Source organism: Pteropus medius, unplaced genomic scaffold (genome assembly GCF_902729225.1).
Source record: "Pteropus medius unplaced genomic scaffold, Ma_sr-lr_union100, whole genome shotgun sequence".
In the NCBI taxonomy this organism is placed as follows: Eukaryota; Metazoa; Chordata; class Mammalia; order Chiroptera; family Pteropodidae; genus Pteropus; species Pteropus medius.
Genome location: NW_024350325.1, coordinates 10,754,821 through 10,781,851, shown reverse-complemented (window position 1 = coordinate 10,781,851; position 27,031 = coordinate 10,754,821). Strand labels below are relative to the sequence as shown.

At 36.7% G+C, this 27,031-nt stretch overlaps 1 protein-coding gene across 1 annotated transcript in view; it reads right to left on the bottom strand.

Moving 5' to 3' along the window:
• Positions 1-1,206: 1,206 nt before the first annotated feature.
• LOC120583796 (phosphatidylinositol 3,4,5-trisphosphate 3-phosphatase TPTE2-like) overlaps positions 1,207-27,031 on the bottom strand; it is a 71,814-nt gene continuing 45,989 nt past the window's right edge. The window contains exons 11-15 of the mRNA XM_039839231.1: positions 24,109-24,214; positions 13,249-13,340; positions 10,683-10,775; positions 2,913-2,983; positions 1,207-1,315 (exon numbers count right to left, since the gene is read on the bottom strand). Coding sequence (XP_039695165.1) covers positions 1,207-1,315; positions 2,913-2,983; positions 10,683-10,775; positions 13,249-13,340; positions 24,109-24,214 — 471 coding nt within the window. The remainder of the gene's footprint in view (positions 1,316-2,912; positions 2,984-10,682; positions 10,776-13,248; positions 13,341-24,108; positions 24,215-27,031) is intronic.

Below are 27,031 nucleotides of genomic sequence, written 5' to 3'. Positions count from 1 at the left end.
GAATAATGTAGTCATAACATAGAACTTGAGAGCATGTCCTCCAAGATTTTTTCTTCCGGGGGGAGCCAGATTAGGGAGAGAATGATGACTTGGGTCAGGAAAGCAAAAAGCATTCAGTTGGGCAGCTGCGCTGGCAGCTGGGACCCCTTGTGGGTTATTTTGGAAGGAAAAGGACCTGTACCCGGGCCACCTGCTAGGGTTGCACAACCCTCCCATGTGACCGCAATTGTGGCTCCGGAGGCTCAGAGCTCTACTATCTGTGCCACTTTGGCACCTACCAGCCAAATCCAATATGTTCTAGTTCTCTTTAAAACAAAACACACCTACCGTGGCATCCAGTCTGGGCTGCCTTCTGGGTTGTTAGGGGTTAACATACTGGTTACAGTGTTGCTTAGTTGAAGAGGTCTGTCCCAAAGCCCTAAACCTCATTTCCCCACTCCAACTGTTTCTTTGGTGTGCCCTTTTTGCAGAGTGCAAAGCTTTTCAGGAACGAGCATACTGTGTTTTAGCAGAGTCACTGCTGCTTCTTAGTTGTTACCTTCATTTCCTGAAGAATTTAACTTGATCTAGGTTGTTAAGGGCCTTGCCAATTAGAGAAAAAGTCACTCAAATAAGGATAATTTCAATGAAGACAAAACTGTTTTCAAGGACAACGATGGCCTTAAGATACAGTGGCAGTGAAGGCACTTGGACTAAAATAGCTTCCGGTACCAAAGAGAATGATTCCTTGTGGACACAGGATTAACCAGTGTTTACAATGAAACGGTAACCTTCACAGAGTTCCCCAAGCTTAGGTGAAGTTGGTGAAATAAAGCAGGGGTAAATACTTGTCCAAAAATATATAAGTAAATGGAATAGACCAATAGCATTGAGGGGATGACAATTTTTAAACATTTGATTTATTTTGTTATGAGAGCATTATTTCAAAGTTCTTAAAAGTGATAATGTTCCTGTGTTCTGTGTTCCAAATTTATCTCAATATAGATGAAAATTGTGTGAAGTATATTCCTTCAAAAAGGAAAAAAAAACACCACTGACATTTCTCTTATATATACATATAATAGATTTCTCAAGAAGATATGTACATAGATGTAAGTATAAATATACCAGCAAGGAAAAGAGGATTTGAGGATATAAATATGTAGCAAGGGGTGGGAAGAACATGATTCTTTCCTAGAAGAGGAGCTACACTTAATCAACTACCAGCTACAATATAACTTCTTCAAAATATAGTTCGACTGCAAACTCTGGACGGTAAATTTTCCATGCTTTTGGTTTATGGGGATTATCCAATTCGTTTCTTGGAAGATAAAGCCTAGAAGAGAAAAAAAAATTGTTACATTTTAGAGCTAATAGAAAAGCCATGAGGTAGGGCACCTTTGTTAGAATTTAGAAAAAGTTTTGCTGGTTGTGGTTAGCCCTTTTCTGTATCTTAGTTAGCTTTGTATGAGCCAACACTTCCATGTTCTCCAGTGAGATGCAAAATATCTTAATCTTCAATAACAAACATACAGTAACCTGTCATTGATTCTTTTTAACACTGCCTTTTATAGAATTAATGACATCTGCATTTAATAAATTTCTGTATGTGACAGAAATCAATTAGAGACACTAGATGTGTTTTAAAACCCAGTAATAAAACACTGAGTGTCTTAAATGATGAAGTTGGCATTTTCAGCTGATTAACAATCCCATAATTATTAGAAACAGTATATTCAAGTAGTATGAAATGTTAAAGAAATCTTTAGAAACATGTAAAAGTGAATAGAAAAGTGATCTAACGTGTTGCCTCACCAATATGAATATGGTATTTTAAAGGAAAAAAAAAATGTGTCCTTTAGCAAGAACCATGGCTGAGAAGGACCACTAAATGAAGTTCCACCCAGATGTCTAATTGAGGGACTTTGCTTGTGTAGTCAACGTCTATTTGTATACATCTAGGGAAAAAAATTGGTAAAAATTTTCCATTCAATCCAAAGTTCCCTCACTCAAAATCCATTAAATGCGTGTGCATTACAAGTGTGTAGCTCAAATGTTCAATTTACTGTTGCTTTATTAGATTTGAGGTATGATTAGATGCTGTTCAGATTTGAAGAACAGCATAGGATATATGTAATCAGAACTTTCAATTCATGCTACATAAATCACAACCACTTCTTCAAAACTCACCTGCATGATTTTTTGAATATTATTTTTCCTTTTTAGCTGGATGGTATGGTGATACCAATAATCTCAGATTTTCAGCACCACAGAACAAATACATAAAGTGGAGAACTTCTAGACTCAGGAATGAGTTTCCAGATATGGGAGAGGTTTCTTTGGAATAAAAATCTTCACATCAATTAATTACTTTTTTTAAAAAAAACGGTTCCCAATTTAGTATTAGAGATAATTTTTAAATGGGAGACTTTTAATGATTTTTTTCAGCTGTCTTCATTGATACCTTCTGTGTCTTATAACTTATGCCCTAGAAATAAGTGTGTCAATCAGCTTTTAAACTAGCTGAAGCCCCCGTAGATGATGCCTTATGTCGGCAAAGAATTTGGTGGTGGTCAGTCATCAGTAAATCAACACATACTGAGGACCTGCCATATTCAGGATACTGAGTAGACTCAAACTTCCACAGCAGGGATTTATTAGCACACTCAAGAACTGATTATAATACATTCTAACTTATAACACAGACCTATGGCATGGACTTTGAGGATAATGCAATAATCAGTCTCAAGAATAGCCATATTTTTTAAATAACCAGATTAAGATGAGTGTGAATGAGGAATGAAGAATGGTTGCTTGAGGATTTTTTGGATTCTATAAATTGAGCTTATGACAATCAGCAAAATACTTGCCATTACACTTACACAGACATTAAAGATAAGGTTGTTTCTACTGGATAGCATCATGAGTCATACCTGTTATTTTGTATAAAAGACGTATTGAACCAAAAGAAAAATGGGCAGTTGTCATAGTATTTACGAAGTTCCTAAAAAGACATGGTTTAAAAACAAGGTCATTCTTCATAGAAAAATTGATACCAAGAACTAATAATTCCAAAGGAATTAAAATTTCTTCCTTTATTCACTTACACATTTATCAAACAGTTGTAGCCATTAAATATGCAGCATGTACAGTCTGTAACTTTACACTCAAGACACAAAAGAGGAAGCTTTACGAGATTGCTGTTTCTCTTGTGTTTCTATAAAAATTTTCAAAAAAATATTTTTTTCTATGATGGATATTTATAAATGTAGATACTGGTATTTTAATCTGCTTTAGATACTACTAAACAGAACCTACTAAGGCCCTATGCCTATTTACACCCAGATATATCATCCACTTCTACAAGGAGCAGCTACATTGTATAATTAACTCATTAATGATGATAGAAATATCTAATTTTTTTAAAAGCACTTTCACTTCATGGCCCTTGAAAATCACAAAGACCAGATATTATCAACATCCCTGGGCCAGTGTCCCTCCCACTGGTGCTCTGCTTAGAGGCCACTGATTGAGAGAGAATTGAGACTGGCTCCATTATTCAAGGGGTAACCATCCAGTACGAGAACTATCCAGGTCACTCGCTTCAACACATTCACCATATCAATACTTAATAGGTTCTCCCCTAAAAGGGAGTAGGCAGGAAATGAAGGAAGGTACAGGAAATAAGATTTAAATTGATCAACATAGTTACTTGTTGGCAGTTTTGGTTGATGATTTAATAGAAAAATGAAACCTCTGAGACTTAGAAATGTGTTATATTCAGAGTAATTCTCAGATATTTTATTACTGATCAATAGAAATGATACACTCAAGATACTCCGAATAAAGACAATGGCAGACATTCTTATTCTTCATAAAGTAAATATTGGATTATTAGATTTCATAAAGTCAATGTTGAGAATATTCTCATTTTTCATAAAAGTATTGGAATAAAATACTATTTATAATGTATCATAATTCAGAGGAAAGTAAAATCTATTTTAAAAATTATGAGGAAGCGATTCTGGGAAACATGGCAGAATGAGAGACGTCCTCAGATCTCTCCCCTTGAAACAACAATAAGCTGAACATCTTCAACTGAACAAAAAACACTCAAACTGCACACCAGCCCATCTGAACGTGGGATCTGTGCATAAGAGCTACCACAGGTCAGAACCCTGGGTGTCAGGCGGTGGACTGGGAGAAATAAAGAAGCTACCTATCGCAGCCACCAGAGCTCCCTGTAGAAGCAGGAGGAGGGAGAAGGTGTGGTGACTTCCCTGAACATCCATGCCTGGAAGTGCTGGAACTTTTAGCAGCCAGCAGCAGGGCTCAGTTATGAGGGCAGAAAGCAGAGAAGCGGGATGGGATAGCAAAGAAACAATAGTTGATTTTCACTGGCCCCAATTCCAAAACCGAGGCTGAGCTGCAGCCCCCAACCTCAACTCAGAGGGCTCCTCCCCCCATACACTCTGAGACTGAACACCGCGGAGCCCCAGGGGAATCTGAGCAAACACTCCAAGACTGTCGCTGACACTGGCAAGGACTGAAACTAAGGGTAGTGAACATGATTAAATATCTACGAGAAAATAAAAAAGACATTATTTAGGCATTATATAAAGCAGGGATCCAAGAGGCTTAGATGCCACCTACGGGAAACCAAAAGAAAAGCGTCTTCTTTGCATCAGGCTAAAGAGAGGCCTTTATATAATAAATCTTCTTTCTGGAAAAACAGCAGAATACACTTCCATTAATGCCCCTGTGGAGAAATAGTCCATCAAACACCATGAACAATCAAGGTGACAAGGCATCTCAGAAAGAAAGAGAAAAATCTCCAGAATATAAGCTTATAGACATAGAAATATGCGACTTAAATGACAGAGACTTTAGGATGGTACTTCTGAAAAATCTCAGTGAGTTCCGAAACAAGTCGTATCAGGAATTGAACAACAATATCAGGAATTGAAAAAACAACTAGATGAGCAGAGCAAGGAGACTGAAACCTTCAAAAGGAAACAAATAGAACTTCTGGAGATGAAGAATACACTGCAAGAGTTGAAAAATGAAATAGCAAGCTTGGGAAATAGAGTCAACCATATGGAGGAAAGGATCAGTGATATCGAAGACAGAAATCTAGAAATAAATCAGAAGGAAGAAGAGAGAAACTGAAGAATGGAAAATAATGAAAGAGAAATTCAAGAACTAGCTGATACCATCAAGAGAGGAAACATAAGAATAATGGGCATTCTCAAAAGCAAGGAAAAGGAGCAGGGACTAGAAAACATTTTCAGACAAACAGTTGATGAGAATTTCCCAAATATAAGGAATGAGCTGGAGCCTGGAATTCAAGAAGTCAACAGAACACCCAATTATCTCAACCCAATTATCTCAACCCAAAAAGGCCTTCACCAAGACACATTGGATTAAAGTTATCAAAAGTCAACGACAGAGACAGAATTCTCATGGCAGCCAGGGAGAAGAAAAAGGTAAATTATAAAGGAAAACCCATTAGATTACCCTCGGACTTCTCAGCGCAAACCTAAAAGCCAGAAAGGAAAGGAATCAAATATTTAAACTATTAAGTGAAAGGAGCTACTAGCCTTGAGTAATGTATCCCTCTAAGCTCTCCTTTAGATATGAAGGAGAAATTAAGACCTTTCCAGACATACAAAAATTGAGAGAATTCTCCACTACAAGGCCTGCACTACAAGAAATACTGACAGGGGTCAGCTCACCTAAAATAAAATGAAAAAAACAAAAAAAACATAATTAGAAGTAAAGTGACTATCAGGCAAATAGAAGTAGAGAAGTGCAACCCTTACTAAGAACGGGGCATTATAAGCTTAAATAATAAGAAGAGAATTGCTATAGCAAGATGGTAATGAACGTTCAGCATACCTAGGGACAAATTGAGATAACAATGACTGAAAAGTGGAGGATTCAAAGATCCAAATTCACAAAAGGGAATGGAGATAAGGTACATGCAGAAGAAAATGGACTGTACATATGTAACTATCCTTTACATATTCATATTGGTAACCACACATAGAAGATTCAAAACTGAAATACATAACATAAAACAAGAAGAATCAGAGGCAAAACCCACAAAACCCAACCAAAGTAAAGAAAACAGAAACACAAGGACAAAGAAGATACGGAAACACTGAGGTACCCGAAAGCAAAAGATAAAATGGCTATAAGAAGACCTCATATTTCAATAATCACACTAAATGTAAATGGACTGAACTCACCAATAAAAAGGCACAGAGTTGCAGAATGGATCAAAAGACCAAACGCAACTATATGCTACCTCCAGGAGACATATCTCAGCCGCAAAGACAAATATAGACTCAAAGTGAAACGGTGGAAAATGATCTTTCAAGCAAATGGCATTCAGAGAAAAGAGGGAGTAGCAATACTAATATCAGACAAAATAGACTTCGAAATTTAAAAAAAGATAAAGATACTGAGGGACACTTCATAATGATAAAAGGAATCATGCACCAAGATGATATAACACTTGTTAATGTCTATCTTCCCAATCAGGGAGCCCCGAAATAGGTAAAGCAATTACTAATAGAACAAACGGGAGAAACAGACCAAAACACTATCGTAGTAGGAGACCTAAATACCCCACTGTCGGATATGGACAGATCATCCAAACAGAAAATCAGTAAGCAAATAACATCCTTAAATGACACATTAAAACAAATGGACATAATTGACATTTACAGAGCCTTCCATCCCAAATCAGCTGCTTATACATTCTTCTCTAGTGTACATGGAACATTCTCAGGAATTGACCACATACTAGGACACAGAGATAGCCTCGACAAATATAAGAGGGTTGAAATCATATCAACCATATTCTCTTATCATAATGCTTTGAAACTAGAGATCAGCTGCAAAAAGAAATCAGGAAGAACCACAAATAAATGGAGATTAAACAATATGCTACTGAAGAATAACTGAGTCAGGGAAGAAATAAAAAGATCAAGAGATACATAGAAATGAATAATAATGTCAGTACGACATATCAAAACTTTTGAGACACGGCAAAAGCAGTCATAAGAGGAAAGTTCATATCATTACAGGCCTATCTCCAAAAGCAAGAATGAACACAAATAAAGAACCTAATGCTTCATCTTAAAAGACTAGAAAAGGAAGAACAAATGAGGCCTAAAGTCAGCAGAAGGAAAGAAATTGTCAAAATTAGAGCAGAAATAAATGAAATTGAAAACAAAACAAAACAAAAAACAATAGAAAAATAAATGCAACAAAGAGCTAGTTCTTTGAGAAGGTTAATAAAATTGACAAACCCCTGGTTAGACTCACTAAAGAAAAAAAAGAAAGGACACAAATAAACAATCAGGGATGAATGAGGGAAATTACAACTGACATTGCAGAAATAAAAAGGATCATACAAGAATACTATGAAAAAGTATATAACACCAAATTTAATAACCTAGAAGAAATGGACTAGTGCTTAGAAAAATACAATCTTCCTAGACTGAATCAAGAAGATCTGGAAAATCTAAACAGACTGATCAGCAGTATAGAAATTGAAACAATCATCAAAAACTTGCCAAAAAGTAAAAGTCCAGGACCAGATGGTTTCACTAGTGAATTCTACCAAACATTCAAAGATTTAAGACCTGTTCTCCTCAAACTCTTCCAAAAAAATGAAAGAGAAGGCAATACTTCTCAACTCATTTTATGAGGCCAATATTACTCTGATACCAAAACCTGGTAAAAATAATACACAAAAAAGAAAACTACAGACCAATAGTTCTCATGAACACAGATGCAAAAATCTTAAATAAGATACTAGCAAACCGAATACAGCAACATATTAAAAAGATTATGCACCACGATCAAGTGGGCTTCAACCCAGAGGCATAGAGATGGTTCAACATACGCAAATCGATTCATGTGATACAACACATAAACAAATTAAAACATAAGAATCATACGATCATATCAATAGATGCAGAAAAAATCTTCGACAAGATACAGCATCCATTTTTGATCGAAACACTTAACAAAATCAGTATAGAATGAACGTACCTTGACATAATAAAGGCCATCTATGACAAATCCTCAGCCAACATTATACTTAATGGTGAAAAACTAAAAACCTTCCCTCTAAGATCAGGAACAAGGCAAGGCTGTCCACTATTGCCACTGCTATTCAATATAATATTGGAGGTCCTAGCAAGTGCAATCAGACAAGAGAAAGATATAAATGCATCCAAATAGAAAACGAAGTCAAACTGTCACTATTTGTGACTGACATGATTTTCTATATAGAAAACCCTAAAGACTACATAAGAACACTACTAGAAACAATAAGCATATACAATAAAGTTTCTGGATACAAAATCAAGTTAAAAAATCTACAGCGTTCCTGTACTCTAATATCGAAGTGTCAAAAAAGAAGTAGAAAAAATAATTCCTTTTGCAATTGCAACAAAAAGAATAAAATACCTAGGAATAAATTTAACAAAACATGTGAAGGACCTATATAATGAAAACTACAAGACCCTGTTAAAAGAAATTGAAGAAGATACAAAGAAATGGAAAGATATTCTGTGTTCTTGGATTGGAAGAATCAACACAGTTAAAATCATTATATTACCTTAAGCATTGTACAGATTTAATGCAATCTCCACCAAAATCTCATCAGCATATTTTAAAGAAGTAGAACACAAAATCATCAGATTTGTATGGATGCACAAACAACCCCGAGTTGCCAAAGCCATCCTGAGAAAAGAGAACGAGTTTGAAGGCATCATTCTGCCAGAATTCAAATTATACTACAAAGCAACAGTAATCAAAACGGCCTGGTATTGGCTGCAAAACAGACACACAGACCAGTGGAACAGAATCGAGAGTCCAGAAGTAAACCCATATTTATATGGGCAAATGATTTTCGACAAAAAAGCTAAGAACATACGGTGGAGAAAGGAAAACCTCTTCAGTAAATGGTGCTGGGAGAACTGGAAGGCCACCTGCAAAAGAATGAAACTAGATTGTTGTCTATCACCACACACCAAAATTAACTCAAAATGGATTAAGGACCTGAATATAAGACCGGGATCAATAAAATGCATAGAAGAAAACATAGGAATTAAACTCAAGGACCTTGGACTTAAAGAGGATTTTATTAATTTGACCTAAAAGGCAAGGGAAGTAAAAGCAAAAATAAATGAATGGGACTACATCAAACTAAAAAGCTTCTGCTCAGCAAAAAAACTGTCAACGAGGTAAAGACAACCATCCAAATGGGAAAATATATTTGCAAGCAATGCCTCTGATAAGGGCCTAATATCCAAAATATACAAAGAAGTCATACGACTCAATAAGAACAACAACAAAAAAAACCAAATGATCCAATCAAAAAATGGGCACTGGACCTGAACAGACAGTTTCCCTAGAGGACATACAAATGGCCAACAAATATATGAAAAGTTGCTCAACATCACTAGCTATTAGGGAAATGAAAATCAAAACCACAATGAGATACCATCTCACACCTATTAGAATAGCTATAATCAACAGAACAAGTAATAACAAATGTTGGAGAGAATGGGGAGAAAAAGGAACCCTCCTACACTGCTGGTGGGACTGTAAATTGGTACAGCCACTATGGAAAACAATAAGGAGGTTCCTCAAAGACCTAAGAATTGATCTACCATATGATCCAGCAATCCCTCTGCTGGGTATTTACCCCCAAAGACTTGAAAACCCATATACGAAAAGATATTTGCACACCGTTGTTCATAGCAGCATTATACACAGTGGCCAGGACATGAAAGCAATCGAAGTGTCCTACGATAGATGATTGGCTAAAGCAGCTGTGGTACATGTATACAATGGAATATTACTCAGCCATAAGAAGAGATGAAATACTGCCATTTGCAACAACATCGATGGATCTCAAGATAATCATGCTAAATGAAATAAGCCAGACAGAAAAAGTTGAAAATCACATGATATCACTCACATGTGGAATATAAACCTAAAAGCAACGAATGAGCAGGAGAAACAAACAGAGACTCATGGACATAGACAATGGACTAGTGGTTACCAGAGGGTAGGGAGTTGGGGAGGTGGGGGGTGGTAGATGGGGTAAAGGGAGTCAAATATAGGAAAGTACGGGGAGGATGAAGTGGGTCAGGGGATCAAATATAAGATAGCTAAAGGAAACTGGACTTTGGGTGGTAAACACACAATAGAATATTTAGATGTCAAATTATAATGTATAACTGAAAATTATATAATTGTATTAACTAATGTTACCCCAATAAACTTAATTAAAAAAAGAAATTAAAAAAATAAAAATTAAAAAACTCAGAAATTATGAGGAAACAATGTGTTTTAAATACACAAAAAAATATGACCAGTGCTATGCAGTGAAACATACTTTTTAAAACCTCTTAATTTTTGTATTATTTATTTGAAAATCAATACGAGCAAATTGCGTAGAATTTAGAAAAATTAAATGAGCAAAAATTTTAAGTTACATGTGTTTTTTAAAAGAGTTTGTTATGGATCGACTTGTTTTTGTCTTCCTCCTTGGCTAGGAGTTGCCATCTCCTACCATCTCCATTGCTGGGATATGTAGCAAGGGAAATGCCACACCAAAATCATTCGAAAGTCCAGACGAAAATAATGTCATAGGTTGTTTCTTGATTACTCACCGGAGAGAAAAATTGTATTTTCACATCATCATGCAGAAGTGGACAGTTGACTAGATAAATTATTACTCTGTCTGCTTCAACATCATGAACTATCTGTGAATGAACACATGGAATTTAGAACTATAAATTTGGCTGATTAGTATAACAGTGAAGTTCATGTTCACTTATTGAGGCTTCCTATATTTATCAAGTACTCTTGGTCTCATAGCCCAATCACTACATGTATAAATAAATGTTAATCATTATTTTTATAAAGTTGCAATACTGTTTTTACATATTTAAAAGGCCAACATTTTTAAGGGTTATGGTGGGCATTGTTGTAAACTGAAGTATTCAATTTTTTATTAGACTTTAACTAAGTAAACATTACTGTTAAATGTGATTTGTGTTAAAAATGATTTTCATATACTAGGAATACACTATGAAGCTCAATTTTAAAGCTGGCATTTACATTCAAAAAGCAATGCATAACTGGTCATGTTTTATCAAAAACGTTATTTGCTGATGGGATCATAGGCCTTGTCTATAACAGACTGCAAAGAGTGACAAAAGAGAGGCCAAGTTTCTGTAATGAACAACTTTGAAGCTATACTAAACATTTGTTTGTTATTGATTCACCGTTGTATAACAGTGCCACCCACAATAAAGTCAGTCTTTGCTAGGCCCTGCGAAAGATACAAAAGAAGGTGCAGACTCAGTTAATGCTTCAGGGAGCTATACACATAAGGAACAATAGTAGACTAGCACATAATTATATGTCAGGCTATATAATGAATACTGCTGTTGTGTGTTTCATGAGATTAAAAGGTATAGAATGAGAAAGCTTCACCAGGGAGACAGAAATTGGGTTGGGCATGGAAGGATTTGTATAAAGAAGAGGAGCAACGAAAAGAGACTCTAGTTTAGACAGGGGGCTGGGTGGTGGAGGAAAGACCAGCAAAAACATGGAGCAGAAATTAGTGTTGTGTTCCAAGGGCCAAAGGGGTTGCAGTCTACTTGGAATGGATTCTGCTGGTCAAGTTGCTAATGGAAATGAGCTTGAGTATTATAGGGCCATCATACTTGAGAGTTCAAGAGCCAGAGAATTAAGAAGGAAGTTATTCAAGAGTATCGTGGGGCATTTCCTGTGTGACAAAGTGGCCTGATTATTACTGATAAAATTTATTTAGTAACATAGCTCGCAAAGCAACTTCACATATATTATCTAATTTAATCCTTACAATACTTGAGGTGTAATCTTAGGTTGAGACAAAGGTATTAACTGGCTTTGACCTTGGACACACAATGTGTCTTCTGCTCTACCACAGCTTTTCACAATGAAAACAGAATTTCAGGATGCATATTGTAGGATTCTATGTACTGGATTTTACAAGGAGAAAAAAAAGATAAGGAGACCATTGTAGAAATCTAGGCATGAGCAAATGAAGTCTCAGACTAGGTAGTAGCAAATAGGAACAGAATGGAAGGGAGTGAAGAGAGATTTCAAAGGTAAAATCGGCAGGATTTAGGGGGCCAAGACAATAAGAGAATCGAAGACAATACCAAATTTGAAGTCCTGAGTGAGAATGTTGGTGGCATTTGCAGAGGCGGAAGAAAAGCTCATTTGATAAATTTGGATTGACAAATGTGTTTGAATTGTAGGAGCAGAAAGTGTCCATATTGTAGCTCCTGCATCTACTACACAGTGGGTTGAGTGAATGAAAGAAAAAAGTTACAGTTTCAAGCAGGAGAAGGATGAGCAGAACCAAGAATAGAGTATGTGCAGAGATAAGAACAGAAAGCTAAAGTTCAGGCCTGAGTGAGTGCCCTCAGTTGGGGGAGAGGCAAAAAGAAGGGAAAGAAATGGTGTTGGAGAGGTAATAGAACTAGAAATTAAAGCCTCCTTCTTCCATGGAGGAAGCTTTCTTATTGCTTCAGAAAATGTCTGTAGTCTTAGGTATTTCATCAGCATTTAAGAAAACATTGACTACCAGGTCCTATTGTTTTGGGTAAAGAGATTCCTCTCCAATCCATACACTTTTGCGTTGCCATTTTTTTCTCACAGTGTAGTCCCACTGGACATCTGAGTTAGAATCACCTGGGAAATTACTAAGTCTAGAGATTCCTGGGCCCCATTCCATATTTCCTAAATCATACTTTTGGGGTATGACCTAGGAATCTGCATCTTTACAAACTCCTATGTGATTTTCATGCACACTAAAATTTCAGAATCAGCGCCATATACTAATATGAAGAAAAGATATGGCTAAAAATGACCAGATACATGAATTTAAAACTCTGTTAGATTCCTGGGAGCATGCTTGGCATTTGTGAAAAAGTGAAAACCAAAGCAACACTCTGAACTGAAAATATATTCTAGAAAATGCCCTGAAAAAAACAATTTGAACAATGAGCTTAATTTAGCTCTGACTTGCATCCAAACCCAGGGACACCAAGTTGGATAGTAACCAGAAAGCAACATGGGTTCTCTTTGAGGTGGGTGAGGATTTTGGGAGGTCAACATGCTGTTTTGACACTGATATTTAAAACAAACACCAGAACTTTCAATTTACATGCTTTCTCTTACCCTACAGTTTTTGGAAGCAGAACCAGAAAAGACAACTTTATGCTTTATTATTATTCGTACTTTTAGATCACTTCCATTGCCTTTTCCAACACCTGAATAAAAATAAAAAGTTAGGCTGGTTACAGTAAAGATCAAGATGTCTCACCAATTAACATTATGGATTAAAAAGATAAAAAAAATATCTGTTAACAATATATCAGTATTGAGTCATTTGAGTCTTGCATGGATTTTGTCTTACAAAGACAAGGCTTCAAGCCTAATTCTGTCTCCTAAAGCAGAATTTATAATGCTGGAGGGGGAAAAAAGACTTATAGTTCAGCTTCTAAGCTTCAACTTTCTAGAAAAAAATAAATTAGGGATGGCGACTTGCAATCTTTCTTGCTAATATGTTGCTTTCTTCAGACTTTGAATCATGATATTTCTTAATAACAGTCTAAATTCTTCTTGCCCCAGTTTAAGTCTAGTTCCTAGAGCAGTCTCTATAAAAATATAGGATATCCAAATATTCCTATGGTGTTCAGTGTATATTTATAGACAGATGGTTTCTTGCCCCCTTTTTCAGTTCACTTCCTTTAGCATTTCCTTAAAGGGCTAGTTTCTCAAGCCTCCAACTAATTTTTATTGCTTTCCTTTCAACCCTGCCTATTTCATTTGAATTTAAAGGTACAGAACTAAAACAAATATTCTAATAAAGTCATATGTAAGTCATTCCTTATTATTCCCTCAGATTATGTTTGTTTTGTTTTCATTTAATTTTGTTTTCACTAACACCGTATTATTAATTTATCATTTGGAATCGCGATTTCTTTGCGTCAGTCCCCTCAGTACCATTCCAGTTGCAGAACTTCTTTCTACTGATGTCTACCAGAAACCAGCGAAATAAAGAACTAAACTGTGTCAAATACTTATCACATGGTAAGAAAAGGCCATTGATTTATAAATTTAAATTAATTGCCACACATTTAAATTTTTTAAAATAATTTAAGTATATTTACATGATTTAAAAATTAAAGGTAAAATGACATGAAGTGAAAAGTCTGTCTCCCTCATTCCAAACCTGTTTAATTTCCCAGCTCCAACTAGATAAACACTATTATTAGTTTCTTGTTCTATGACTATGTAAACAAATATAAATATATATTTTCCCAAAGGTTTTTACATATGTACATATACACAAATATGAATATATATTATTTCCCTCTTTTGTTTTACAGAAATTGTTGCATACCATAGCACTGTCCTGCACCTTGCATTTTTTAACATGTCAAAAATTTTATTTAACCCATTCATTAATAAGGAACCAGTAAAATGTTATAGGAAGTTCAAAGTACTGCACATTGTTAGGCAGATGAGGAATGAATCTACTAATAGATACAAAATAGGTCAAAAAGCAATCGCATTCCACTGGACAAAACTAATTTGCATTTCTATGTACAAAAATTATTTGTATTATTACCAGTTTTCTAAAACTTACAGAGTTATAAAATAGTTTAAAGACCAGGGTAGATGGAGACAATCCTGGATGGGTGCATTAGACAATATGTTGCCTATTTTAATGTCTTTCACTTTTTTCTGACAGTCTCCCTGTTGCGATCATAACAATGTCAAAGGAAGATTATTCTTATTCCAAAAGAAGATTGGTGTCATTAGGTTTGGCCTGATTATATGAGTGCAGCAAGAATTTTAACTTACCATGTAGCCCTTCTTAAGTTGGCTCTGCAAGCGTAACCTACACTGTACCAAACAGCTGCTTAAGGTCACAGCTTTCTATCTAGAAGTCTCCATGAGGAATCTCAAATTTGACTTTTAAAATCCTCTATTTTGTGTTAGCCTGAGAGCAGGAAACCAAACTCATGAAACCTGTGGTACTTATAAATTTGTACTGCTGTTTTCCAGATTTGTGCCTTACATTTTAACTAAACAATGTCTCCACAGAGTTTTAATAAAATTCAAAACATTAAGAGAAAATTTACAGTCTTAGAATATAATATCAGACTGGACAATGTATGAAATTCTACAATTTATTAAAAACAATTTTAAGCTCAGAATTTTGAGAAATTATTCCTATTCTCATTGTTCACGTTAGAGAAATACATTAAAACTTCATTAGAATAAATGCCTGTTTGCCTGTATGAAATAGTGTAAAACTCATAGAGCTTTCTCATAGGATCAAAATGGCAGAGTAGGTAAATGCTGTGCCTGCCTCCTCCCATAACCGTTATTAAAATTACAACTAAATTATAGAACAATCAACCTGGAGAACTACCTGAAGACTGGCTGAACAAAACTATAGCTAAGGATATAAAGAAGAAGCCACATCGAGACTGGTAAGAGGAGCAGAGACACAAATGCGCTGGCCTCGCACCCACATGTGGCACTTGAGCATCAGGCGGGATATATCAGCTATGGAGATCCTTTCAGAGCAACAGGGGATCACGGCCCCAGGGTTCCAGTGCCTTTCAGAGCAACAGGGGCTCACAGCCCAGGGTTCCAGTGCCAGGAAGAGTCCCCCCAACAAAACCTGGTTGTAAAGTTCAGTGATGATTCCATTACTCCAGGTAAGATGGAAGGCTGCTGAAAACCCAGATGTCCCCTAAAAGGTCTCGCACACAGATTCACTGGCTTGCAGGCACTCACTCTGGTCTCCGGCAAAGAGATAGCAGCTTGGGAAGTGCCAGAGACACACAGGGGAAGACTGAGTTGTGTGGCTTCATGTCAAAGGCTAGAGGGACAGCCACCATTATCTCTATGTTGAGCCCTCCTCCTGTGCAGCTTGTAGGCAGGCACTATCTTGCCTATGTTGAGCCCTTTTCCCACATGGCTAAATCTGAATCTGCCTTGGCCTGGTGAGATCTGCTTAATCTGAACCTTCATTGACCTGGTGAGATCTGCTTGCTTCAACCAGATGACTCAGGGGCCCCTGCCCCATCCAACTCACAAATTGCCTGGAGGCATATTCATTGCTGGTTAATCACCCCCACCCCACCGTCCTAGCAGGAAGTTCTTTCAGTAGCAATCAACAAGCCTCAGCTCTCCTGCCTTTGGAGCAATTCCAGTGGCAGGCAATCAGCCCTGGCCTGAGCTGCAGTATTTCTTGAACAAACTTTAGGGGTCTGCAGGCCTGAGGTGGGCAGCTGCTGGCCTCAGTGTGATCTGAAACTTTTAGGAGTGACCACAGATAGCACTGCACTAACCTGAGCTGCCCCAGGCCTGATACTGGTGGCAGCCAACCTCCATTTGCAGCGTGGCCTCTCCTACAATCCTCCAGATTTATTACAGGCTGGCAACCAACAGCAGATAGCTTTGTAGCTCCTGCCTAGTATCCCTGGGCCAGTCACAGGAAATGGCTGACCTTAACCTGCATGGGAGCCCCTCTCAAGGGGCCACAGAACTAACATACCCAGAGGCCAGTGTCAGACCAGAACAGAGCACCACCTAATTAGCCCCATAAACGATACACCCAAAGGGTAGTCTCAACAGGCACACGAACCTTCAGGAGTGAATTAACTCTGTGAGGTCAGCCCCTACACAGCACCTCATATGCTGGGGGCATGGCCATCCTCATAGCCAAATAGCCTGAGAGTCAATTCCACTGAAATGCCAACAGCAATCAAGGCTCAACTACAATAGAAGGGCACACACAACCCAAACAAGGGACACTCCTGGAGCACCCAGTGCAGATTATCAGGGAAACTGTGCTACTGGACCCCACAGGGTACCTACAACATAAGGCCACCTGGCCAAGACTGGGAGATGTAGCAGATCTATCTAATACAAGACACAAACACAGGGAGAAAGATAAAATGGGGAGACAAAGAAATATGTACCTTATGAAAGAACAGAACAAGATCAAGAAAAAAAAAAAAAAAAAAAAAAAACTAAACAAAATGGAGACAAGTAATTTGCCAAAGGCGGAGTTCAAAACACTGGTTGTAAGGATGCTCAGCGAATTTAGGGTAAGAATATATGATCTCAGGGAAAACTTGAACAAAGAGTTAGTCATAACAAAAAAGGACATAGAAACCATAAAATGAATCAGTCAGAAATGAAGAATTTAACAACTGAAACAGAGAATACGCTAGAGGGAATCAACAGTAGATTAGACAAAACAGAGGACTGATTCAGCAATTTGAAAGACAAGCTAGAAGAAAACATCTAATCAGAACAGCAAAAAATAAAATAAAAATAAATAAATAAAATTTAAAAATTAATTAAAAAAATTAAAATAGATTTTAATTGAGGATAGTTTAAAGGACTTCAGGGACAACATCCAACATAACAACATTTGCATCATAAGGCTACCAGAAGGAATTTAAGAACATAAGATTGAGAACCTATCTGAGGAAATAATGAGTGAAAACTTCCCTAACCTGGCGAAGGAAATAGACGTACAAGCCCAGCAAGCACAGAGTCCTAAACAAGATGAATCCAAAGAGGCCCACACCGAGACACATCATAATTAAAATGCCAAAGTTTAAAGACAAAGAGAGAATCTTAAAAGCTAGTTACTTACAATGGTACTCCCATAAGGAAGTCAGCTGATAACAGAAATGTTGTAGGCCAGAAGGAATTGGCACAAAATATTCAAAGTGATGAAAAGAAGGACCTACAACCAAGACTACTCTACCCAGCAAGACTATAAATTAAAATTGAAGGTGAAATAAAGAGCTTCCCAGACAGGAAAAAGCTAAAGGAATTCATCAACACCAAGCCAGTATTATATTAATGTTAAAGGGACTTCTTTCAGAAGAAGGGGAAAGAAAAAAAATCACATACATATAAATATTTATATTTACTATTTACATATGTATAACTATGTACCTATTAACAATACTTTGAATGTAAATTGATTAAATACTCCAATCAAAAGATATAGGGTAGCTGAATGGATTAGAAAATATACTGTCTATATACTGTCTATAAGAGACCCACTTCAGATCAAATGACACTCACAGACTGAAAGTAAAGGGATGGAAAAAGATATTTCATGCAAATAAAAATGAAAAAAAAAAGGTTGAGGTAATGATACTTTTATCAAAAAAAATAGACTTTAAAACAAAGGCTATAATAAGAGACAAAGAAGGGCATTACATAATGATAAAGCAAATCGATAAATCAAGAAGACATAACCAAAGTAAACACATACACACCCAACACAGGAGCACCTACATACATAAAGCAATTATTGACTGACTTAAAAGGAGAGATTAACAGTAATACACTCATAGTAGGAGACTTTAACATCCCATTGACATCAAAGAACAGATCTTCCAGACAAAGAATCAACAAGGAAACAATGGACCTAAAAGATACATTAGACCAGATGCATTTAGTAGATATTTCAGAGCATTTAACCCAAAACAGCAGAATCTACATTCTTCTCAAGTGCACATGGAAGCTTTTTCCAAGACAGACCACCTGTTAGACCACAAAACAAGACTCAATAAATTTAAGAGGGTTGAAATCATATCAAGTATCTTCTCCAATCACAATGGTATGAAAATAGAAATCATTCATAAGAAAAAAACTGAAAAATACACAACCACATGGAGACCCAATAACATGCTTCTAAACAATGAATGGGTTAAGAATGAGGTCAAAGAAGAAATAAAAAATACATTGAGATAAATAAAAATAAAAACACAATCACCCTAACTTATGAGACAGAGCAAAAGCAGCCCGAAGAGGGAAATTCATAGTAATACAGGCCTACCTCAAGAACAAGAAAAATCTGAAATAAACAATCTTACACCTAAAGAAACTAGGAACAGCAAACAAAACTCAAAGTGAGTAGAAAGAAGAAAATAATAAATATCAGAGTGGAAATAAACAAAATAGAATCTTAAAAAATCAATACAAAAGATCAATAAAACCAAAAAGATAAACAAAATCGATAAATTTAAGATTTTTAAAATTTAAAACCCAAATAAATAAAATCAGAAATGAAAGAGAAGAAGTGACTACTGACTCCACAGAAATACAAGAAAATACTACGAGCAATTATAGGTCAACAAATTGGACAATCTGGAAGAAATGGATGCATTCCTAGAAACATACAATCTTCCACAGCTGAGTCAAGGAAAAACAAAGTCTGAACTGACTGCTTACTACTAACAAAATCAAATCAGTAATTAAAAAACTTCCAACACACACAAGTCTTGGACCAGATGGCCTCACAGGTGAATTTTAGCAAACATTCAGAGGAGAATTAACACCTAATTTTCTCAAACTATTCCAAAAAATTTTAGAGGAAGAAAGGCTCCCACGCTCATTTTATGAGGCCACCATTACCCTGATTCCAAAACCAGACAAAGACATTAAAGGAAAAGAAAATTATAGGCTGATATCCCTGATGAACATAGATGCAAAAATCCTTAACAAAATATTAGCAAACTGAATTCAGCAAGATATTAAAAAGATCCTACACCATAATCAAGTTGGATTTATTCCTGGGATGCAGGGTTGGTTCAATATCTGCAAATCAATTAATGTGATACACCTCATTAACAAATTGAAACATAAAAGTCATATAATCATATCAGTAGATGTGGAAAAAATATTTGACAAAATCCAGCATCCATTTATGATAAAAATTCTTGGCAAAGTGGGAATAGAGAGAACATACCTCAACTTAATAATATGACAAACCTACAGCTAACATCATACTCAATGGGGAAAGGCTAAAAGTGTTTTCCTTAATATCAGGAATGAGACAAGGATGCCCACTTTCACTTTTATTCAACATAGTATTGGAAGTCCTGGCCATGCAATCAGTCAAGAAAAAGAAATAAAAGCATTGAAATTGGAAGGAAAGAAGTAAAACTGTTATTATTTGCAGATTACATGATACTACATATAGAAATAACCATAGATATTTTACCAAAAATTGTTGAAACTGATAAATGAATTCAGTAAAATAGCAGGATACAAAATTAATATTCAGAAATTGGTTGCATTTTTATACACCAATAATGAACTATCAGAAAGAGAAATTAAGAAAACAATCCCATTTACAATTGCATCAAAACATAAAATACCTAGAAATAAATTTAACCAAGAAGGTACAAGACCTGTATTCAGAAAATTATGTCACTGAAGAAAGAAATTGAAGACATACAAATAAATGGACACATATATTATGTTCACGAATAGGAAGAATTAATGTTGGTAAAAGGTCCATACTTTCCAAAGCAATCTATAGATTCAATGCAATCCCTATCAAAACACCAATGGCATTTTTCGCCAACCTAGAACAAATAATCCTAAAATGTATATGGAACCATAAAAGACCCCTAATAGCCACAGCAATCTTGAGAAAGAAGAACAAAGCTGGATGTATCACATTATCTGATATCAAACTATGCTACAAGGCTATAGTAATCAAAAGAGCATGGGCCTGGCATAAAAACAGATACATCGATCAATGAAACATAAGAGAGAGCTCAGAAATAAACCCATGCTTATATGCCCATTTAATCCATGATAAAGGAGGCAAGAATATACAATGGGGTAAAGACAGTCTCTTCAATAAACACTGTTGGGAAAACTGGACGGATAATGCAAAAAATGAAACTGAACCAACTTCTTATATCATATACCAGAATAAACTCAAAATGGACTAAAGACTTAAATGTAAGACCTGAGACCATAAATTCCTATATATCTTCTTGGGCAAGGGAAACCATCAACGAAACAAAAAGACAACCTACTGAATGGGAGAAGATATTTGCCAATGGTACATCTGATAAGTGGTTGAGATCCAAAATATATAAAAAAAACTCATACAACTCAACACCAGAAAAACAACAATTCAATTAAAAAATTGGCAGAAAATCTGAATAGGCATTTCTCCAAAGAGGACATACAAATGGCCAATAGATATGTGAAAAGATTCTCACTAACATCAGAGAAATGCAAATTAAAATCACAATGAGATATCACCTCACACCTGTCAAAATGGCTATCATTAATAAATCAACAAACGAGCGGTTAGTGAAGGTGTAGAGAAAAGGGAACCTTCATGTACTGTTGGTAGGGTTGCAGATTGGTACAGCCACTATAGAAAACAGTTTGGAGATTCCTCAAAAAATTAAAAATAGAACTAACTTAAGAGCCAGAAATTGAACTTTGGGGTACTTATCCAAAGAAAAGCAAAACACTATTTCGAAAAGATATATGCACCCTTATGTTCACTGCAGTACTATTTATGATAGCCAAGATATGGAAGCAATATAAGTGCCCATCAATAGATGATTGGATAAAGATGCAGTATACACACACACGCACACACACACACACACACGCGCGCGCGCACAGCGGAATATTACTCAGGCATAAAAATTGAAATCTTACCGTTTGCAATGACATGGATGGACCTAGAGGGTATTATGCTGAGTGAAATAAATCAGACAGAGAAAGACAAATACTATATGATTTCATTTATCTATGGAATGGAAGAACAAAATAAACAAACAAAATAAAAACACTCATATATACAGAGAACAAATTGGGGATTGCTAGATGGGTGTGGGGTTAGGGGACTGTATAAAAAAGCTGAAGGGATTAAGAAGTACAAAATAGTCATGGGGTTGTGAAGGACATTATAGGGAATATAGTCAATAATATATTAATAACTGTGCATAGTGCCAGGTGGATACTAGACTAATCGAAGGGATTAGTTAAGTATATAGATGTCTAACCACTATACTGTACACCTGAAACTAATAGAAATAATATTGAATACAACTCTAATTGAAAAATAAAAAAATACTTAGAGTTTTGTATAGATATTGTTATTCTCATTGGTAACAAAGAGGAAATTTGGGCAGAGTATAAATTCAGGTACAGTACAGGCCCTCACACCACTGAGCTGGTTTTATAGTTGGGAAGAAGCTGCTCCAACAGCCAACTGTGTTGCCTCTCTCACTACAGAGTAAAGCAGTCTAGCTCTTTTTGCAGGACTCTGCTGAGTTGGACAGGAAGGGGAGCAAGGCACTGCTGTTCCCCTACCTTCTACCATAGGCCTGGCTCTATTTTGGAGAGTTGGGGTTCCATTAGGATCCCATATAACCCTCTCTGTCATAATTCCCATACATCCTATGACACAGTCATGATGATTTTTGTAGAGGACTCTGCTGTCTACAAAGCCTTTTCACAAGCAATTGCTCATTTATATGCACAGGCAGCCTCCTGCCACATCAAGCTGTGTTTCAATGGTCTGCCTGTACAAAGCTTATATGGAAATCTAGAACAAAATTTCCCACAGAGGCTATGTTACTGGGCTGAAGTTGTTTTCAGAAACCTATGTAATCTGTGGTAATCCATTAAAATTCCTCACCGCCAATAAGAAGTGTTGATGATACGGGTATGCATGTGGGGTGGGGGTGGGGCTATGTAAATAAATTGAAAAAATTTTATATTTTAAGTAACAATTTTAATTTATTTTCTGACTATGCTGTTTTAAAATACATTCTAAAGACTTTTTTTAAATTTCTGAATAATTAGATGAAATGTTTTAAAATATATGTTTAGATCTTATTTTGTGTGACTCCTCAAAAGACTTAACACACTGGGCCATCTGGGTGGATGCCAACGTCCTGGTACCATACCAAACCGCAAGAGTCCCAGATCTTTACAATTCCTCGTGGTCCATAGTCTGGCTGCTGCTTTAAAGAATGGAAAGCCTCATCCCCTGCGCTTCCTCTGCAAAGCCAAATGAGGCCCCATCTTGTCCACACTGACACATCCTTGCTTTCTCACCTCTCCTAAAAGTGAGCTTTGCAGGGAAGCAAGGTGGGTGATTGATAGAAAAATAGAGACATGGGACTTGAGGCCAATTCCTCTCCCCACCACTCTTTCTTTCCTTTCTCAAGTCCCATAGATAGATGGATGATCAGACCAATTTCCTATCCCATTGGTTGATGGTGGATCCGAGTCTCTCTCCTTATATTCCTGAAACAGATAGTCAGGTCTTTTAAAGTTTATAAGGATTTTTATTTGTGGCAATAATTGGTAACAGCTAGGGGGCTGGAAAGCCCCCCACAGAGTCCAGGTTTCCCCCAACTCTTTCCATGTTTATGTAGATTTACGTAAGGAAGACCTATGTGCTGTCCCCCTAGGAAGCTTTTCTTGACCCCTAGGCTGGACAGGGCGCAGTCTCTGTGTGCCCCCACACTGTGGTAAGCTCTTTATCTATGTACTTGTTTTCCTTCTCTGCTTACCACCCAGGGACTCCTATGGGCAGAGAAATACTAGCATGAGGCCTAGCCTAAGGTAAGTACTCAGTAGTTATTTGTAAAAAGAATTTGTGGCAACAAAATTCATTTGCAGTTCAGGTATTTAAGACATCTTGATGGAGTTGCTGAAGGTGAGGGAGCTACAGTGGAGGAGGGAAGGAAAAAGGAGAAACTAGGGTATGAGAAAGAAAGGGTCATTGAAAGGTATAGGTGAGAAAAATGATACAGGGATGCCTCTGCCTAGATGAACCCTGAATTAGAGATGAGTATGAGAAAGAAATGGTCCCCAGGACCTATGGGCCCTTCTCTTTTCTCCATCAGAGGTTCTACTCTGAAAAGTCCACTCTGGACTGATGCCAGCACATCAGTAAGAACAGGAGAAAAAGGAAGGGGATAGAGCCCCCAATGCTGGTAATGGGAAAGGAAAACAGAAGACATCTAAAGGTTGATGATATAGCACCAGTGGGCTGATGGCAATTCTAAGGGGAGGGGTTCATATATGGATATGTAATAGCACTACTATGAGTTGAGATTGTCTGTATAGATAATGATAAGCAAAACTCTCTCAAGTAGTAAGAACATTGGCCCTCTGGCCCAATTCTCCAATAATACATAAAGCACTTACCGTGTATTGAATAAATAATAATTTTTTTTATCGTGAGTATTTTTCTTGGAGGGAGAGTCAAATTGTAGATATTTTTCACATCTGCAAAATATCCAACATATCTATTCTGAAAAACAACAGAAGCCTCGATTTAAGTGAAAACGAAAAGCCAGCACTTCTTAATTTTTTATTTTTTTACATTGAACTTAAGGAGAGTAATTCATTATTAAGGAAATATTTATTGGTGCCATTATATAACTAGGTATTTTTATGGATGTTGCCTCGCAACTGAAAAAACACTACGGGGAAGTAATAAGAAAGGAATCAGGAGTTGCTTACAGGCTGCTATTATTGAGAGGGCCACTAACCAGAACCAACAAAACAGCTACAACATTATAGAGAGATGCAGTGAACTGCATCTGGGAACAAACATATCTGAGGGTAAAAGCTTATTTGTGACGGAGTAAAGGAAGGTTTATGGTTTGGTGGCGAGTAGCCTCCTAGGTATGAGAGAATAGCAGATGTGAAAACTCAAAAGGAAGACCTCTGTAGGCCAGGGGTAGATACATATTCTTTTCTTGTCTCTGCCCACTGGAGTTTCTTCATTTTCCATTTCCCCAATTCTATTTTTGCAACGAAGACCTGGGAATTCTCTTAGTCTAGTCCTTCTCCTGTGGCAAGCTGCTCACTCTTCTTAAAGAGTTCTGGTACTGAATCGACTGGACTCAGAAGTTCACAGACTCTTCCCCATCTGTCAGGAAGTGTTAATAAAATTAAGTGGCCCTTTCCATTGGAAAGGGCCAGTTAAGAGAAAGGCTTGTGCAGATTTTTAACTCAGGAGTGGATGAAATGTAGTCCATATAGAATGGCTGGCAGTGCAGGGTCATAATGTGATAGTATCTGAGCAACACCAACCCACACAGGGAACTCCGGGGCCTTGCCAACACAGCTTTCAAACCTGAGGCAGAGCCCTACATTGCTATCCTAGTGAATCAGAAAAGATTCTGTTGTAACCTAGGATGTGCCAGTTCTGGACTAAAGTTAGAGAAACGGTGCATGACTGCAGAAGAAATGGGGAAGGAAAGATGTACAAGAAGAGTCCTGGAAGGAGTTACATCTAACATTCCCTTGGCTCCTAAACCCAGATTCTCTACCTGCTACTTAAGGCTTATAACCCACCATGGCCTTCAAGCTGCTTTGCTCTCACTCTTCCTTCTCTTACAGACTAAAACAACAGGGGCCTGTAGCAGGAGTTAACAAAACCAACATATATTTAGTAAGCACTTGTTACAAACAGAAGAGATACTTTGTGAAGGCATTTTGGGATGTCTAGGGTGGAAATGTGGGTAAGACATGGGCTTTGACTGCAGAAGGGGTAGAGAAGTCACCACTGCAAATAGCTAGAGAATAATGTAAAGTAAACTAGTCTCTAAAAGAAACACAAAAGGCTACAAGAATTGAAAGAGCAGGAGACTGCTTCAGGCTCGGAAGGACAAGGGACTTCAGGAAAAGGGGCCCGTGTGAACAGTGGCATGTGGGTATAAAGTGCTGGCAGGCTGGAAAACAGCAAACGGTCCGAAAGTATTAGAGTGTGGGGCATGTGAATGCAGTTAGTGGTAGAAATAGTTGGAAAAATCAAATCTTAAATCTTGAGTGCCAGGTTAAAACATTTATATGTGTTGCCATTGGCAATCAAAATCCATTAAGAATTTAGAGCATGGAAATAGCATGATTAGAGCTGAGCTGTGCTTCAGTAAGTTCATGCATTGTTTTTAGCTTATGGCCTATTGCTACTTTTTTTTTTCTTTTTGCTTGGGGATGGCAGAAAAGTTTCAGGGGATAAGGCTCAGTTTTTTTGCCTCAAACTAAATGTCTGGAGCCAGCAGTTATAGTGTTCTGCTTTGCACTTCACATCACTTCACCCAAAGAACGCTTTCATTCACAGCCACATCCATTCTATTTAAGAATTCCCAACCAGCTTTCACTTCAGTTTGAGGGGTAATATAGATTATAGATCAGAAGCTGTGCACAGAATGGGAAAATAACAGGCTTCAGGGTCTGACAGATCTGGATTTGAGTCCTTGTTTCAAAAAGTTAATTTCCCTGAACCTCAATTTCCAAATCTGTAAAATAGGAATCATAATGATATCTAATCACAGAGTTATTGAGAATATTAAATAATATAATGAATGTAAAACCCTTAGCAAGGTTTAAAAAAGTCAAGTATGCTGTAAACTCTATAGGATGAATATCCTGGTCCTGCAGCATATTACAAGAGAAAAAAAAAGAGGCAAGAAACCTATAAACTACAAGAGATTTAAGAGACACAGTAACCAAGTGAAACGTCTGGCCCTTGTTTGGATCCTGACTGAAATAACTTATTTTTTAAAAGATTTTAAGATAATGATGGAAATTTAAACATGAACTAGACTTTTAATATTATTAAGATATTATTATTATCATATTTCTAGATATGATACATAGTTTTAAGAGGTTTTTACTTTTTGAATCTTTTTGTTAGATGTCATACTAAATTACTTGTGAGATAAAATAATCTGATGGCTGGAATTTCCTTTAAAAAAAATCCAGGTTTAGAGAAAGAGGAGAGAGAGAGAGAGCGATAGAGAGAGTAGAGTGGGGAGGAAATGGATGAAACATGGTAGGCCGCATGAATAAGTGATTGTTAAAGTGATGTAATAAGTTTGAAATTTTCCATAATAAAACATGTTTAAAGGGAAAAATTAGAGTGATAACATATATTTCACATGAATTATCTAAGTATTAAATGAGATAATACATTTACAAGTGCAATATATTAGTGTATAATAGTGTCTGGTATATAATAGGTTTTTGAAAAATGTTAATTTTCTCCTTTCCCCCCAAAATACAGCCCCACTCTGTCTCTCTGTCTGTCTCTGACTCTGTCTCTGTCTCTCTCTCTCTC